The sequence below is a fragment of the Centroberyx gerrardi genome, chromosome 5 (assembly GCF_048128805.1).
Source record: "Centroberyx gerrardi isolate f3 chromosome 5, fCenGer3.hap1.cur.20231027, whole genome shotgun sequence".
In the NCBI taxonomy this organism is placed as follows: Eukaryota; Metazoa; Chordata; class Actinopteri; order Beryciformes; family Berycidae; genus Centroberyx; species Centroberyx gerrardi.
Window position 1 is genome coordinate 28657357 of NC_136001.1, and position 15432 is coordinate 28672788.

The window sequence follows — 15432 nt, forward strand, 5'->3', positions numbered from 1 at the left end:
AGATATGATTACCAGCTGTCCCATGTAATAAAGCTCCAGGATGGAGGCACCATATGTACTGGTGCCGGTAACACAGAGTACCACAGTGAAAACAAAGAGTGCATTTAAACAGGAGTCTAACAGGGTGAAAATGCACTTGTTATTTTCTCCATAAAGTATATTTTGATAGCTATGTTGGCCATAGTTATTCCTCAAAATTGTATTTTCAGTTTTTAGAATTTTGACATAGCAATACAGTACAAGAAGAAAAAAAGGAAAAGATAACAAAAAAGCAAAATAAACTATTAAGTGAGAATATACAAATAAACAAACAAAGCTAACAGCCAGACATCAGTCAGTTACAGTACAATGCACAGTAATATGCGTGTTACAATATCAGCTAGTCAGTGAGAAGACACCAGATCGTTGGTATGCCCCAGTAGAAATTGTACGCTTTTATTTTGAAAGCAAAATCGCTTAACTTCCGGTTTTATTCACCTTATCTCTGCCGACTTGACGCTGCTGTTGTCTCCATGTGTCAGAGTGAATTAGGCTACCTGTTGACCCATTAGCTGAAATCCTCAACAACACACAAACTGAGCTCGCCTAGCCAGCTAGCAACCGAAGTTAGTGAATATTAGACAATAGCAAGTGTAAAATATGTTACTTGTCGATTAATTGATAGTCTTTACAAAATAATTACTCCTGCCAGATTCTTGTATCTCAGGTAAGAACATGAATTACTTTGAATTACCAGCCATCCATGTTTACTAGCATGGCGCCTATACTGCAACAGGGCTGTCCGTGTAATATCAGGGAGAGCTCAGTTGCAGCTGGGCCAGTTTCAGGAGCTATTTACGTTGACATGCCATTCATCCAGCTAAAAATAAACATACACATTCACTGGCCCCTTTGAAATGTCACTGCAAACAGCCTATTGGAACAATTTACTAAAAGAAGAAACTGGCTGCCAGAGACCTACAGCTGGGTGAACTCTCATTTCAGAGATAATAGTGTAGCAACATGTACGGGGCTGAGGCCGCAGCACCTATTTTTGAAAGTATCTGCCTTTGTGTTGCAGCTCTCTCCCCGAGTGCCGCTGTCATCTGGACCCGTCTTCAGCTGTCTGACTCTTCAGGGTCCATCTGAACATGTCGTCATCATACGCTGCTGCCATATCAGCCCTTTCCCTTCGTCCGTCCAGCGCTGCTTCTTCACCCGTCAGGCCCAGCACCCCCCCTGGCCCAGACACAGCGCTGAGTCCCGCACCTCCCCTCGCGCCCAGCACACCCACTCACAGCCCCCCAGCTGGACATTCCCACCCCCGTTCACCTGAGCTGCTGGGATCTGATGATGAGCAGCAGGAGAATCCCGATGATTACTGCATAGGTAAGCGGCGCCTCAACGCCACATTTCAGCACACTGGATTTTGGGTGTTGTTCACTCTGATTCTCTTGTAGGCGGCTACTATCCTGTGGAAGTGGGAGAGATCTTCATCGACCGCTACCAAGTGGTCAAAAAGTTGGGATGGGGTCACTTCTCTACTGTATGGCTCTGCTGGGATATGGTGTAAGTACAGCTGCAACATTGATCTTTTCATTACTCAGTCACCCTGATATGTAATATACAATTTAAGTAGCCTTCTGCCATAATGACTTGTACGCAGGAAGAGGCGTTTTGTTGCTCTGAAGGTGGTGAAGAGCGCTCCAACGTTCACAGAGACGGCACTGGATGAGATCAAACTTCTGAGATGTGTCAGTGAGCCCTTCTCCTGGTCTTGTGAGATAATTACATAATAGTTACTTAGTGATACTTGTGTAGTATATTTGGCTACAGTGTTGTTTATGGTATTGGAGTGTCTGGTCAGCACAAAGGAGGCCCTCCCACAGTGGTGGTGGCTCTGTAACAGAGTGGCACGGGTTTGTCCACACGTTTACTCGCAGGCAAATACAGTAATAATCAATACTAACTGAGAGTGATGATGGTGGAGGGGAAAAGCAATTTCTGACACCCATTTCAGAATCGCTCACAAGTGTCTATTCAGGATTTGCGATCATTTGGGAAGAAGATGATGAGGAATTGTGGTGTTTAGGTTAGAGATGAGAGGAAAATAACACATCACACACACTGAGTGTACAGAAGTTGTGAATACCAGCCATTTGCATGAAATAGACAGAAATAGACCAGGTGAATCCATGACATGAAATGTGCAAAAAGTGGTGTAACTCAGTAGGCGTCCCTCATGTTTTGTCCACTGAGTGTATTATTGTGTTACTTTCCAGTCAGTATTTTTCTTTGCATTTAGGCTGTTAATGAAAAACTATAATGATCTATCAAATGGTATTGTTGAAATAGAAAAAAACAAAACGTTAAAGACAGAATGCTTAAAAATCTAAAAGGTTTTGAATCTCACGTCATTCGAGTTATTAATTTATGACTTTTTAATCATAAGTTTAAGATTTTAACATTTTGGCCTAAGTTGTATTATTTCAGGCTTTCACTCCAGTGATGCCAAAGAAAAGCAGAATAGTGGATCACAATAAATTAAAATCTTTAATTGCTATAATGAATGTTCTGCACAACATTATGAATATCAATATTAATCATAGCCCAAGTATTGTGATAATATTGTGTCAGGAGCTTTCTGGCAGCTCCCATTCTTGGTTACTTTACATTATTATTAATCAGTGATTAAAAAATTGCTCAGCCTCTTAGCAGTTCAGTTAATTCCATGCAATACACACCAGGACTGAACCAGCAGAATCCCTCACTGTGGCGGCACCTTATACTGATGTTTCTTTATTTTGACCAGCACTTGTCAAAGCAGTTGCCAAGTAATATAATAGCGTAATATAGGCTGTTATCTAGATGTTATGAGGTCATTTGATTACAGTATGATTACCTTACACATTTACCATTTGGACTACATTTTGTTTTTTGGTTGATCTTGTGATATTTTACAGAGTTTGTACACTCTTCATTATATTGTCATCAGGTAAGGGACAGCGATCCTAAAGATCCTAAACGTGAAAGAGTTGTGCAGCTCATTGATGACTTCAGGATCTCTGGAGTGAGTGGAGAACGTATCCTTTACAAAACAAGAGAGCGCTTGAGCTGCCTAATGTCCCGCCATAATCACCATCATATATTAAACATAACCAGCTATGCTATTGAGCTCATTAATTAATCTTATTAATGTGTTAATTACCACATTTTTCAATGTCGACATTACACATGAATGGTATTAACATGAACTCTGTATCTTGAAGCGTTAAGGACTTACAGTAGTTTCAAGAACAGTTTTTCCTCATTAATATGCAAATGAATGTGGCAAGGTGCTCCAAAATCAGATAATCTACTCTATAGGGGGAACCTGTGGTGTACATATGAAGTTTCTATCATGTATTGTTCTTGAGTTATTGTGGTCACAAGAATGTGTCCACACACACACACACACACACACACACACACAGGCACCATCATGACGACATAATGTCCCACATACCGCGTACGATGGAGGGACATAAAAACTCCCAGATCATGTTGATCATGTCAGTGTTTAGAGTTTTATAATGGCCTGAAGACATGAGAAACTGCAGCTACTCACGCTGTAACGCATGGAAGTCTGTCCTTGATGTGGCTGCTCACCAGATGTGTGCATGGTCCTGGAGGTGCTGGGCCACCAGCTGCTGAAGTGGATCATCAAATCCAACTACACTGGCCTGCCGCTGCCCTGCGTCAAGAGCATCCTCCGACAGGTGCCGCGTCCCCTTCATCCCGTCTTAAATCCTCTCCCCTGCATTTCACCGCCCCAAAAAGCAGCTTTTTGTGAACAGATTATCCTCTATTTGTGCTCCCCCCGGTGACATGTAGCGGAGTGACAGTAACTCCATTTGTATTCCATATCACAGGTTCTCCAGGGCTTAGATTACTTGCACACTAAATGCAAGATTATCCACACAGACATCAAGCCAGAGAACATCCTTTTAAGAGTGGACGAGGTTTACATCCAGGAACTGGCAGCCGACACCAAGCTGTGGCAGCTGCCAGGGTGTCCTGCTTTCACCGGCTCTTCAGGTTAGTGATGCCGCGTTAGCCGTCCCATGGCTTTTAGATCGGGTTTCTGTCTGTCACATTTTAAATGACCGAGGAATATGTGTCACTGACTGTGCACAGTAACAGGCTGATGGAGGAACTGTGTTGCTGATTACATGGCTCTAACAAATTCATTAGAGAAATATTGCACTGCTGTTGTGTTTCTCACTGTTTCTGTTCACATTTGGTGCCTCTTTCCCCCTGCTGATATTTCCACCCACCAGTGAACAGCAGCCCAAGAGAAAAACAGGTGTGGGACCTTTAACATTGTGCTCTCCTTTGACTTAATGAACACGGTTTCTTGAGAGACAGATTTGTGGTTCCTTCTATTCATTATCATCTCATTCATTTAACTTTTAATGAAACATTAGTATTTCTCATGATCTGTGCCTCTTCACCCCTCTTCTTATGGCTTTCTTAGAGTTTGTCCAACTTATTGGGGAAGTTGACTGGGGTTTTCCATACTCTTGGGGAGTGGGTAAGATGGCTGTTATGCTTTGCCTTTGAACTTGTACCTTCTCACTGCATCTTGATTGCACCTAAGGTCTTTCACAGCAGTGGACAGTCAACATTTAACACTGCCGCATCTAAAATATTTCTAAATATAGAAATATAACATTTTTACTGTCCCATAGCAGAAAATGACCATAATAAATCTGCAGGGGGTTGATAGGGTTGTTGATCAATACCAGTGACCAGTGCTGAAATTTCATGCATTCTAAACTCACTTTCTGGCCTGTACTCACCCACACTTTTAGCTAGCTTACTTTTCTCTAACCTGAAAATGTGACATTATTATTTGTGTCAATTACAGACCACCATGGCGCATGGGGGCGGGAGGGGTGCGGAGGGTTGGTTTGCCACAGACTTGTGTATGAGGAGAGAAGTTCTAGCGATGTTGCATTTCTTACAGGTCACCAGTAGAGGTCGATAACGGGTCATGAATTATGTAATGCCCCTTTAATATTTGATTGCTGGAATGACAGTGCAGACGGTGTTTTAGGATGAAAGTTGTGCTGGTTTAAAATGATTACTTTGTGTTGCTACTTCTGATGATACTGCAACATTAACTTGCATGATTTGCTGCACCTCTGAAACAGGCATGAAGTTGTTGTCATCGAGAGTGCTTTTAATGTTGATTTTGTACCACATGCTCACCTCTGGTTGTTTCCCACCAAACCGACTGTCCCCCCCCGTAGTCTGGCAAGGTGTCCAGGAGCCCGATTAACCGGCTGACGAGGAAGGAGAGGAGTCGGCGAGGACAGGAGAGCCTATCTGACCGCAATCACAGGGACAAACCTCATGTGACGTTCTCTGATGTCACTGCTTCCTCTAGCACCCATAGCCCCACCAGTCCCTCTAAGCTTCCAGGTCCCGACTCCCACACTTTAAGGAGGCAGACCCTGCTGCTGGAGGACGGCCTGGACCTGGCTCCACACATTCACAGCAGCCGCCCAGATCCTCCTGTCAAGACTGCAGGCAGAGAGCAGCCGCCCCCATCGCCAGCCTCTCCACATGGTCAGTCTCGTGATGTTTGTTTGTTTTTTTTTTTCTCAACTATCCATGGTGATAGCAGTCTGGGCCCTGAGCCTGCGACAGGTTAATGTTTATACAGTTCTGCATGACTTGGTGCCTTTGATAGTGTGTTTACATAAGTTACTGAATAGATTATATAGCAACATCAGTACACTCAAAGCTTATCTTCGTGGCATGCAGATGCAAGGAGGTTAAGTCAAACTCTTCTATTTTTCATGTATTTTAGGGATTAGTGACTCAGATGTGCTGCTGAACCTATTGACGCCGCAGAACGCTGATAAAATCTTCATCAAGATTGCTGACCTGGGAAATGCCTGCTGGGTGGTGAGTGACTATTCGACAAACAAACATTTCTACAATCAAGAGACGTTACAATTGAAGAGTTTCGTTCCAAAATGAGCTACCAACCGTTTAAAAAAACCTTAATTCATTAACTTACCAAATTAACTCCCTCATGGATATTTTAGAGGACAGAATCAGCTAAATATTTTCTAAAATGGGAATATATAGTGTTTTAGAATCAAATCCTTTACTTTGATTATGTAATCTAGGGCATTTAAAACATCCTCTTTTGACTGAAATAGTGGTCCTCATTTATCACGCCATTGTTTAAACCAGTAAAAATTCAGGTGTTGAGATGTTTGTAAGAAATGCAAATCGAATCCGGCCTGGGACCTTTGTCACATGTCATCCCCCTCTCTCTTCCCCCTCTCTCTTCCCCCTCTCTCTTCCCCCTTTCCTGTCTCTTTCAACTGTATTGTCTGGTAAAAGCAGAAATGCCATAAAAATAATCTATAAAAATTGTCTGATTTAGAAAACCTCCCTACCCATCAGTATGAGAAAACCCAATGTGACAAGCGCATTCTGTGGAGCATAATGTCATGCCCACATTTGCAGTGCCCTCCAGTGAAAAACACAGGTTGCAAATCTGTTTCCAGTCAAACAGAGCTGTGTGGGCCGATGTGCATACAGGGCTGTAGAGAGATGCATCACCTCTCTGCTTTTTGCAGATTTGAGCACTGCCCAATATTTACTGTTATGCTTCTCATTTCTAAAAAAAAAAAAACCCAAAACAAATTATAGAAATAGTAGGTCAGTATAGAAGTACATTTAACTTAGTTATGATTAATGTGTTAAAGAAAGTGAAGTGTCAATTCAGTATTTGGGACATTATAAAAAAACATGTATGTATTTTATTCTTGTTTATTTAGATTTGGAGTGAAAGGTCTACAATTACATGTAGCAGGTAAAATAGGTTGCTGTTGTTTGCTTCCATTGATCCTGTTTACTGTGGTAAAGAATACACACACTTTATTCCTCATTGCGTTATCACACCATTGCAGATTTTTGTGGACATGATTGCCCAGCTGAGGTCAAGGAAATGATATTTTCCCATATGCCATAATTTCCTGTATTCCTCACTTCTGCCCTCTTGGGAAACACTCTTCCAATGAGCAAATGTCTTGAAGTGATTTGTTAGCACTTTGAGGCCTTTTGGGAGATGCCTAATTAGCTCCAACCCTTTCTTGATATATGCATTTTATTATTATATTATTATTATATGAATATTATATTTGCTGACTAAATTCCTTTTTGGCGGGGATATGTTGTCTTGCAGCATAAACATTTCACTGAAGACATCCAGACGTGTCAGTACCGCTCTGTGGAGGTCCTGATCGGCGCCGACTACGGCACACCGGCCGACATCTGGAGCACCGCCTGCATGGTGAGGACAGCAGCACAGCGTCCAGATAGTTGATTTACTAATATAGATATGCATTTAGGAAACACTGTTCTTCATGCCTCTTTCACAGTCCAAGATCGCTGTTTCTAGATGTGTCACCGCCATCTTTTTGTCCCACTGTGTGTCCTGTAGGCTTTCGAGCTGGCGACAGGGGAGTATCTATTCGAGCCCCAGTCAGGAGACACTTTCTCCCGAGAGGAAGGTTTGTTTCGTCCGCTGCGCCCCCCCCCCCCCCCCCCCCTTGTTTGTTCTTCCTGTCGATTGAACTAAATGTGCTTAACACACAACATCTGCCTGTGTCCCACCAGATCACATTGCCCACATCATCGAGCTGCTGGGACCCCTTCCGTCCCAGTTCGCGCTCTCAGGGAGAAATTCCAAACGGTTTTTCAACCATAAAGGTAAAATGTACATAAGGACCGAGCTGTCCTGATCGTCTGTTTGCATCTGATAGTGTAGTCGGTCTAAAAGAGTCAGGAACAGTGCCAATAGCCGATATGTTGTGCCAATATTCAATATCTTTAACTCTGACCACTTTTGTGCCCATAGAATTACAAGTATTCAGTTTCTCTCCCGGAATTTGATTCTTGTCAGGGTGGAAGAGCCTCTGAAAAAGCATTCAGACCATCATGTGACACTAAAACTCTCCATTGAAACCCAGACTAATGACATTCTTTTAGGGTTAGCAGCTCTTTAAGAGTAGAGTCTCCCCTTCCACCTATTCAATGGTAGGGGAAACTCTGGGATATATTACTTTAGCACATTTAAATGAAGAATTAATTGACAAAAAACATTATTGAACAACCAAATGAAATAAAATCTGCAAGGAAAATGGAATTTCACTGCAGGTTTTACAGACTGTTTTTCTGTAGCTGTGGTCGGGGAGGAACCTGCTGGTCTAACCCGACTTCTGACCCTGTCCAGGTCAACTGCGGCGCATCTCGAAGCTGAAGCCGTGGAGTTTGTGTGAAATCCTGCAGGATAAGTACGAGTGGCCGCATGAGGAAGCTGCCCAGTTCAGCTCTTTCCTCCTGACCATGTTGGAGCTGCTGCCAGAGAAAAGAGCCACAGCCGCCCAGTGCCTGAAACACCCCTGGATCTCCTCCTAGACGGACAGGCTCGGTCGACTCCAACACAGCAGGCTTGGACACGTCCCCGGGCGTAATAATAGTCTTGGATTTGATATTGGACTTGTCAACTGAGGGGTTTAATAGTCTGGTGCTGGCATCATGAGCACAGCTTTAAAAAACGTAGCGCAGTGTTTACTCTGAGTACTAGCCTAATGTAGGGTTTTTCCCAGTCAGGTTGTTTGGTCTTAAGGTATTTTAATGGCAGTCGCATCAAACTGAGGCACACCAATGACCAAATAGAAGTAATATTTACTGGGAAAGTGTCTGCTGACATGATCTCTAATGATGAGTTCTTGAGTTTCAATAAATCCACGTATGATTTCTTTACTCAGTGCTTTTATTCTCTAACAGTTATTTCTGAGAAAGGTAAATAGAGACCGTACCTTGAAGAAATATTTATTAAACTGCACAGAAAAGGTTGAGAAATGGATTTATCCAAATACCTGTTCTTCCTGAAAGGTTATTAGGACTTAGATTATTCTGATATGACTCACCTGACTATCAAAAACCTTTTTGTAAGTACACAGAGTGAGGCTGGATAGAAAGAGGATTGCACATAGTTGGAAGGTAACAGTTTGCATGTATAGTAATGGGATTACAGTGATTGGATTAGACAAAAAAAATGTAACTGTAATCCGTGACAGTAATTACATTACAGGTACCTTTGGAATAAAAAAATGTGATTGCTAGTTGGATTACTCAGAAACTCATCAGAATGGAAATGGGGTATTTGGATTGTGGAATTATCCACCCAAATGTCATTTTAAACAGCTTGAAATAATGAGCAGTATTGGCTGCAGATAATGATATTATCTGTAAACAATATGACTCATTATATCCGCACTCAAATGACAGTTAAACTAATAAATCAGATTATGTTGCTGAGTTGGAATAATCCAGTGGAAACCCAACTGAATTTCTACCCCCTCCTTCCCAGCAGTCCTTTGTGATCTAAGTTATGCGTGTGTGTGCGTGTGTGTGTGCGTGCGTGCGCATCTAACTGTGGATGTGATGATCGCTGGTTCCCCCAGTGAGATTTGGTCTGTTGCGCATTCCTTGCATGCTCACATTAATTCAGCGGTGCACAGGGAGGGGGATGGAAGGAAGAGGAGGGAGGAGTTAGTCCCGTGAAAACGAGAGCATATGTCGGTGTGTTAGAAAACTAACTGGGGTAACGGGCTTTACTCTACCGGAGGTGGCAACAAGAGGAGGTGTGAAGCAGACAGGGAGCACCGCCTGTCCACACATGTAAGTCTTGTTTTCTATGTATAATGACAGCTGCTTTAAGAACACAGCTTTTTATGGCTAACAAGTGTTTAGTGTGTGCTCCTGCATGTGTTGCTCAAGAGGAAGAGCACAGTTCAATCTGGTTTCAGTTCCTGGTTTTGACACTGAAACTGAAAATGTGTGCACTCATGGTATTGTAAAACACTTTGGAGAAAAAGGATCCACTAAATGTAAATATTGTGTGGCATATTAAACATTCCAAGCTGACACCACTGTGAAACTTATCAATCATTGACATTTTCCCCAGACACTAATCTATTCTGTGCTTCCTAAGTAATGCAGAACCTTTCTTTCAAAAAGGCCTTAATGTTGTGAAAACTTGTCAGGTTAAACATGCATATTCTTGCTCTCCTCCCTGTGCTTCTTGTATCTGAGATCTGAGTCTTTTTCTGATGCATTAAGTCCAAATGTAGTTAAACAGTATGCACAGCATGTAGCTTGCTATTATGCAATCTTCTGTTACATGTCTCTACACATCCTACCCTGTTTTCTTTATGTTTGGGGACAGCCATCAAAAGAATCTCAAGACTATTCTCTCTTTAAAGCTCCTTAAGATCCTGGTTCACAAGTGTCCATGTACATTAGATTGAAGCCAAAGTAAAGGTTGCCCAAGTCCTAGTGCTGTGGCTTTTGTTACACAGCTCTTAACCTCCGGGCCAGTTGCCATGCAACTCAAAGTCCAAATCAAGAGGAATTACCTCAGCCACCATTGGTCTTTCACTGTTGCATTATAAAGGAAAGGTACAAGAGTTTCCAGCCATGCTCATTTCTTCTTTCCCACAGAAGCATCCCTTGTTTAATATTCCGGCGGTGTTTTTTCCTCCTTTTTGCTCTGTTTTCCTCAACCCATCTATGCTAAATTCTTAAGTTGTCAATGAGAGTCAATGGGAAAACTGCACAAAAAACATCCATTATGTTGGGTGTTTATTGTCTTATTGCAGTTGATGGCATATTGAATTTGATGTTTGCTTATGTTGATATGATGTTATATTGCTGAGGCTCGGTGTGTGGCTTGGTCCTGGCAGCAGCAGATGCATGATAATGAAAACAGGGGCAGTATGAGTGTCATACGCTGCATAGTAAACACCCATCTCATTAACCCAACACAAAAGGAGGAGCGAGGGCTGAGAGATGAGAGCTATGGGCGTTGATTTCCATAACCATTTATTTCATGGAGATGTTTGTCATTGCTGTTCTGTTTCTGGTGTATTTATTACAGCAGCAATAACAACATATTACGTCTTTGCACCACGCTGAACTGATGTTTACTCTGTCTGGTTTGGTTGTAGGATGTGGCTGACTCTTCTTTACACTTGCACCGGGGGGGCAGCCGTGCTGTATGCTCTGTACCGGTGGGTGATCCCCGCCGCTGTGCAGTATCACGCTGGATTGGCGCTGATGTGGCATGATGTCATCGTTGAGCAGATGCTGGACACCCTGACCCATTCCACACGTCCTCAGGTGGGCCTTGAATATACACCGGTCTGTTTTTCACTCGCTTCTCCCAAGACCAGACTGCATGCACTCATGATCAGGTCATGATCTCCGCTCTCCAACCAGAAGGTTTTGTGTGACCTGGGGCCGTATCCACAAAGCTTCCTAGTACTAAGAGTTGGTCCTAGTGGTGAAATTCTAAGAAAACTCTTAAGAGTGATGACGTTTTCTAAGAATTTCCCCTTAAAAGTAAGACTAAATCCTAGTAAAGATAAAAGCTATTCACAAAGCATCTTAAGGTGCTAAGCTCCTAAGGTGGAAAACTGTTAAGAGTAGAGAGGAGGACTTTTAGGAGCTTAGGAGTTTCTTTTTCTTTTCTTTCTTTTTCTTAAGGAGAGGAGAAAATGGCTGAAAGATGCAGAAAAGACACATTAATGCTATTATTATGATAAAAGTTATCACAATGTTAAGATATTTAGCAACAGGCAAACAGTGCAGCAGTGATAATTTAGGTTTATGCAACCACATAGTAGAACAATCACACAAACAATCACAGCTCCTTCACAGACTCATATTGTGACGCAACCTATTTAATTCCCACTGGACGTGCGCACCGTGCACCAACAGAACAGCAGCTATGGATGTAGTGAGTTTTCTCTGTATTGTCTGGTCACTGATGGGATACACGTCCGCATCATCGGCAATATACTCTTGTTCAAAAATCCTATTCATATAGGCTTGCCAATATAGTCTATAAATTATACTAATACTACTGAGTCTTGAGCCATTTTCACCAAATCTTAACATCAAATTAGTAAAGTATAATAACATTACTGCATTCACCCAAATAAAGGCATAATGCGTCAACCTGTGAGTATTAAGTATTAAAAAGTACCGTTCGTATGGTTTTCAAAGATTTTGTCCAATGAGCTCTATTTTTTAAAATTTTTGATAGTATAAGTAAACCACGCGTTAATATCGAGTAAATTGTGTTTTATCTTGTGTGATTCCTTGTGTTCATTCTGGATGACAAAAAGAGGCGTGTTGATTTTTCTTGATCAACCAATGACAGCGTCCAAAGAGAGCATCACACCTAGCAACGGGGTCAACCACACCTCCTCACTAAGATGAAAGTTCTTGTCCATTCCTTGCTCAGAGTTGCTCTGAGAACTTTCCTAAATCACTCCTAAGCTAGGACTCCTTGCTAAGGAATTTTAGGCTAAGATAAGAGCTCTCTGAGAGGACTCTCAGAATGTTTGTGGATGGTCTTGTAAGAAGAGAAACATGCGTGAGTGATGATGGAGTGTAGGCTGACAGATGACAATGCTTTGCAAGAAAAAGAAATGTCCACATACCTATAGGTCAGCTGCAAAAATATCTATAACACCTTCTATGAAGTACATGTATGTACTTGTACATGTATGTATGTAGTGCATTATATAGTAGGGGTAGTTGTAATAAGCTGTTAACATGTTTTAAAGTGCTCTGACACTAACTTTAAGAACTTACTATACTATACTATACTGATTTATAAGTTATGAAGCCATTCATAATGTTTTATTCATACTTGACTGTAACAATGTGAACAAGTAAAACAAGTAAAAATGTCAGTTTCACTTATAAACAAACAAAAAACAAGGTAGTTGAAAGTGCAATCTCAAACAAAAATTCAGTTAGCACATTATTGAATTTCCAAGCCCATTCTGCTTTGAGCTTAAACTCCTAATCGGCTCTGTGTTTTCATCCAGACTTCCTGAGGTTTACACCAAAACAAGCAGTACTGAAAGCAGTCAGTGGCAGTTCAGGAGCGGATTGAGAGTTGGCTCAGACGAGTGGTGAGGTTACTGGGCCCTAAAAGGCGCAACACAGTTTGCCACACAATGTAATTTGCTGACCTAGAAATCCGAGCCCACACACAACAAGTGCAACAGGCTAAAAGAAAGGCAAGATGTAGGCTAGAGGGCAGAGAAGCAGACTGGAAGGTTGCTGATTTAAATCCAAGCCATTATGATAATACTGATATGCATATTAACAGTTAGACATCAAGAGGTGTAAATTACAGAGTGTACTGACCATTGTAAAGTAAAACACCAATGTTTTTTCCCCCCAACTGCTCCCTTCAGCGGATTCTGGGTGCAGTACAGAAGAACGCCACTAGAGGAGACCCTGGGAGTGTGGTCCAAGCCATCGACCACTTCTGCAGACACAAAGAATGGGCCATGAATGTGGGGGATGAGAAAGGTACTGATTTATACCATGTGTATTAATGCTGAAGAGGAAAGTGATGCCTTTCCTTGAACAGTGTTTATGTTTTGTTGTCCTCACCTCCTTGTGTTGTTGTGCGTGTCTGTGCCGTTTGCCGCAGGGTCCATCCTTGACTCTGTGGTGAGTGAGGTGAGCCCTGCCACTGTCCTGGAGCTGGGAACCTACTGCGGCTACTCCACCGTGCGCATAGCCCGCCTGCTTCCCCCTGAAGCCAGACTCCTGACTCTGGAATTTAACTACCATAATGCTGCCATTGCTCGCCAAATCATCGCTTTGGCAGGAGTAGAGGACAAGGTAAAGCCAGGTGTGGCCAGATGAACTGAAACAAGAGTTAATATGAATTAAATGCTGTTACATTGTGCTGTACTTTTTTTTTTTTTTTTGCAGGTCCAGTTAATTGAGGGGCCGTCTCAGGACTGGATCCCCAAAATGAAGGAGCGTTTCGGGGTGGAAACATTTGACTTGGTGTTCCTGGATCACTGGAAGGATCACTACCTTCCCGACACAAAGTTGCTGGAGGCAAGTGTTGACATTTACACATACAGCCATTAATCAAAAACAACTCATAGAATTACATAGTGTTACACAATACTTTATGTAACACATTAGTATCCTGGCTGTAGACTATTGAGTGATTCCTTCAGATCATGTACTGATCAAGTATACACACATACACACATTCACATACCACTGCTTAAGCATTAATAACAACACACACTCAGTCACGGGGGTTTGGATTATTGACCTCATTCCAAGAATTTATCATTTCTGATGGGAGTCTAACTTAATAGGGAGTCTAATGTAGTCCAACCTAGCAGACATTCTTTCTAATCTAATCCTGAAACAAACTCCTTATTGATATTGTTGGTATTTTTCCAATTATGTGCTATAGTGCGTTTGGCACTCATACAATAACTATTAAAGGCCAATTTTTAACTTTTTTAAGTTGAAGATACACAATTTGGGGTCTAAAGGTATTTTAGTATCCGTAATCTTGTATACGGTGTAAGTTACTGTATTCCAAAACATTTGGATTTTTGGACAGCTCCAAATCATATGAAAAAAAGATTATTTGTGTTGCAATGCCAACATATATCATTATCACTTAATTTCATGAGTTTCATATTCCTTGGGGTGAGATATACTCTGCTGGCAAATTAGTACTGTATGACTCTATTCCTCACGGAGTTTGTTATATTATGTATATTTTTCCATATACCATGACCATGTTTTCTGATTGATGTTTTCAAATCATTTGCCCAATGCCTTGTATGACACCCGCGTTCCTTCACATCAGGAGTGCGGCCTCCTCAGGAAAGGCAGCGTCCTGCTGGCAGACAACGTCATCTGCCCCGGGACTCCTGAATACCTGGAGTACGTCCGCGGCAGCCGGCGCTACGAGAGCCGCTACTTCAAATCCCACCTGGAGTACACTAAAGTGGAGGACGGCCTGGAGAAGTCCGTTTTCTTAGGGTAGTTTAACAAATACTGTTACATATTACACTGTTACTGGTAAAGCCTTACACACACAGGCAGAGGTTCATCTGTACCGGCTAAACCTGTTTTGTTTTTCTAGTATATTTTGGTAAGTGTTAAATTGACATTAAAAATAACATGTAATTGGAAAACAAATCATATTGTAACGTGTGCTTTATTATTTTGTAACACCACATGATGGAAGAAGTCATTCGTGTTGTAATGCTCTGTGCATCCTGTGAGGTGGAGGCAGATGTGATAAGATTTCTAAATTGGTACAGTAGGCGGCAGTAGTGCTCCTCTGTTTAACCCTCTAATTGAGAGATGATGAGCTGCAAGCTGCATAACATTTCTCTTTTTGCATTACATTTCATACTAAATATATCATATTGACGGACCATTGAGAAAAGTGTCTTTTATTCCCTACGTAATCCTTCGATTCACAGAGGAAATCCAGTGGGCGATGGCATCGGTAGCTGGGTGTAA

General features: G+C 41.9%; 2 protein-coding genes across 2 annotated transcripts; both read left to right on the forward strand.

Annotated features, from left to right (window-relative positions):
- Positions 1-1130: 1130 nt before the first annotated feature.
- LOC139929901 (SRSF protein kinase 3-like) lies at positions 1131-8698 on the forward strand. The gene is made up of 13 exons (XM_071922972.2): positions 1131-1368; positions 1440-1548; positions 1646-1733; positions 2975-3062; positions 3631-3737; positions 3891-4056; positions 4299-4324; positions 5274-5592; positions 5837-5934; positions 7229-7336; positions 7487-7556; positions 7663-7755; positions 8279-8698. The coding sequence occupies exons 1-13, from the start codon at positions 1131-1133 to the stop codon at positions 8461-8463; spliced, it is 1695 nt and encodes a 564-aa protein (XP_071779073.2). The 3' UTR covers positions 8464-8698.
- A 922-nt stretch (positions 8699-9620) lies between these two features.
- On the forward strand, positions 9621-15146 carry LOC139929902 (catechol O-methyltransferase B). The gene is made up of 6 exons (XM_071922973.2): positions 9621-9732; positions 11061-11232; positions 13329-13446; positions 13571-13764; positions 13858-13989; positions 14768-15146. Coding segments are annotated over exons 1-6 (798 nt in total). The 5' UTR covers positions 9621-9730; the 3' UTR covers positions 14948-15146.
- The last annotated feature ends 286 nt before the right edge of the window (positions 15147-15432 follow it).

Excerpts from the sequence above, each read along its gene's own strand:
- LOC139929901 (XM_071922972.2), top strand. The coding sequence starts at position 1,131 with ATGTCGTCATCATACGCTGCTGCCATATCAGCCCTTTCCCTTCGTCCG. Across the intron at positions 1,369-1,439 it reads TCCCGATGATTACTGCATAG|GCGGCTACTATCCTGTGGAA; the intron begins GTAAGCGGCGCC and ends ATTCTCTTGTAG. Across the intron at positions 1,549-1,645 it reads TGGCTCTGCTGGGATATGGT|GAAGAGGCGTTTTGTTGCTC; the intron begins GTAAGTACAGCT and ends ACTTGTACGCAG.
- LOC139929902 (XM_071922973.2), top strand. Across the intron at positions 13,765-13,857 it reads TGGCAGGAGTAGAGGACAAG|GTCCAGTTAATTGAGGGGCC; the intron begins GTAAAGCCAGGT and ends TTTTTTTTGCAG. Across the intron at positions 13,990-14,767 it reads CCGACACAAAGTTGCTGGAG|GAGTGCGGCCTCCTCAGGAA; the intron begins GCAAGTGTTGAC and ends CCTTCACATCAG.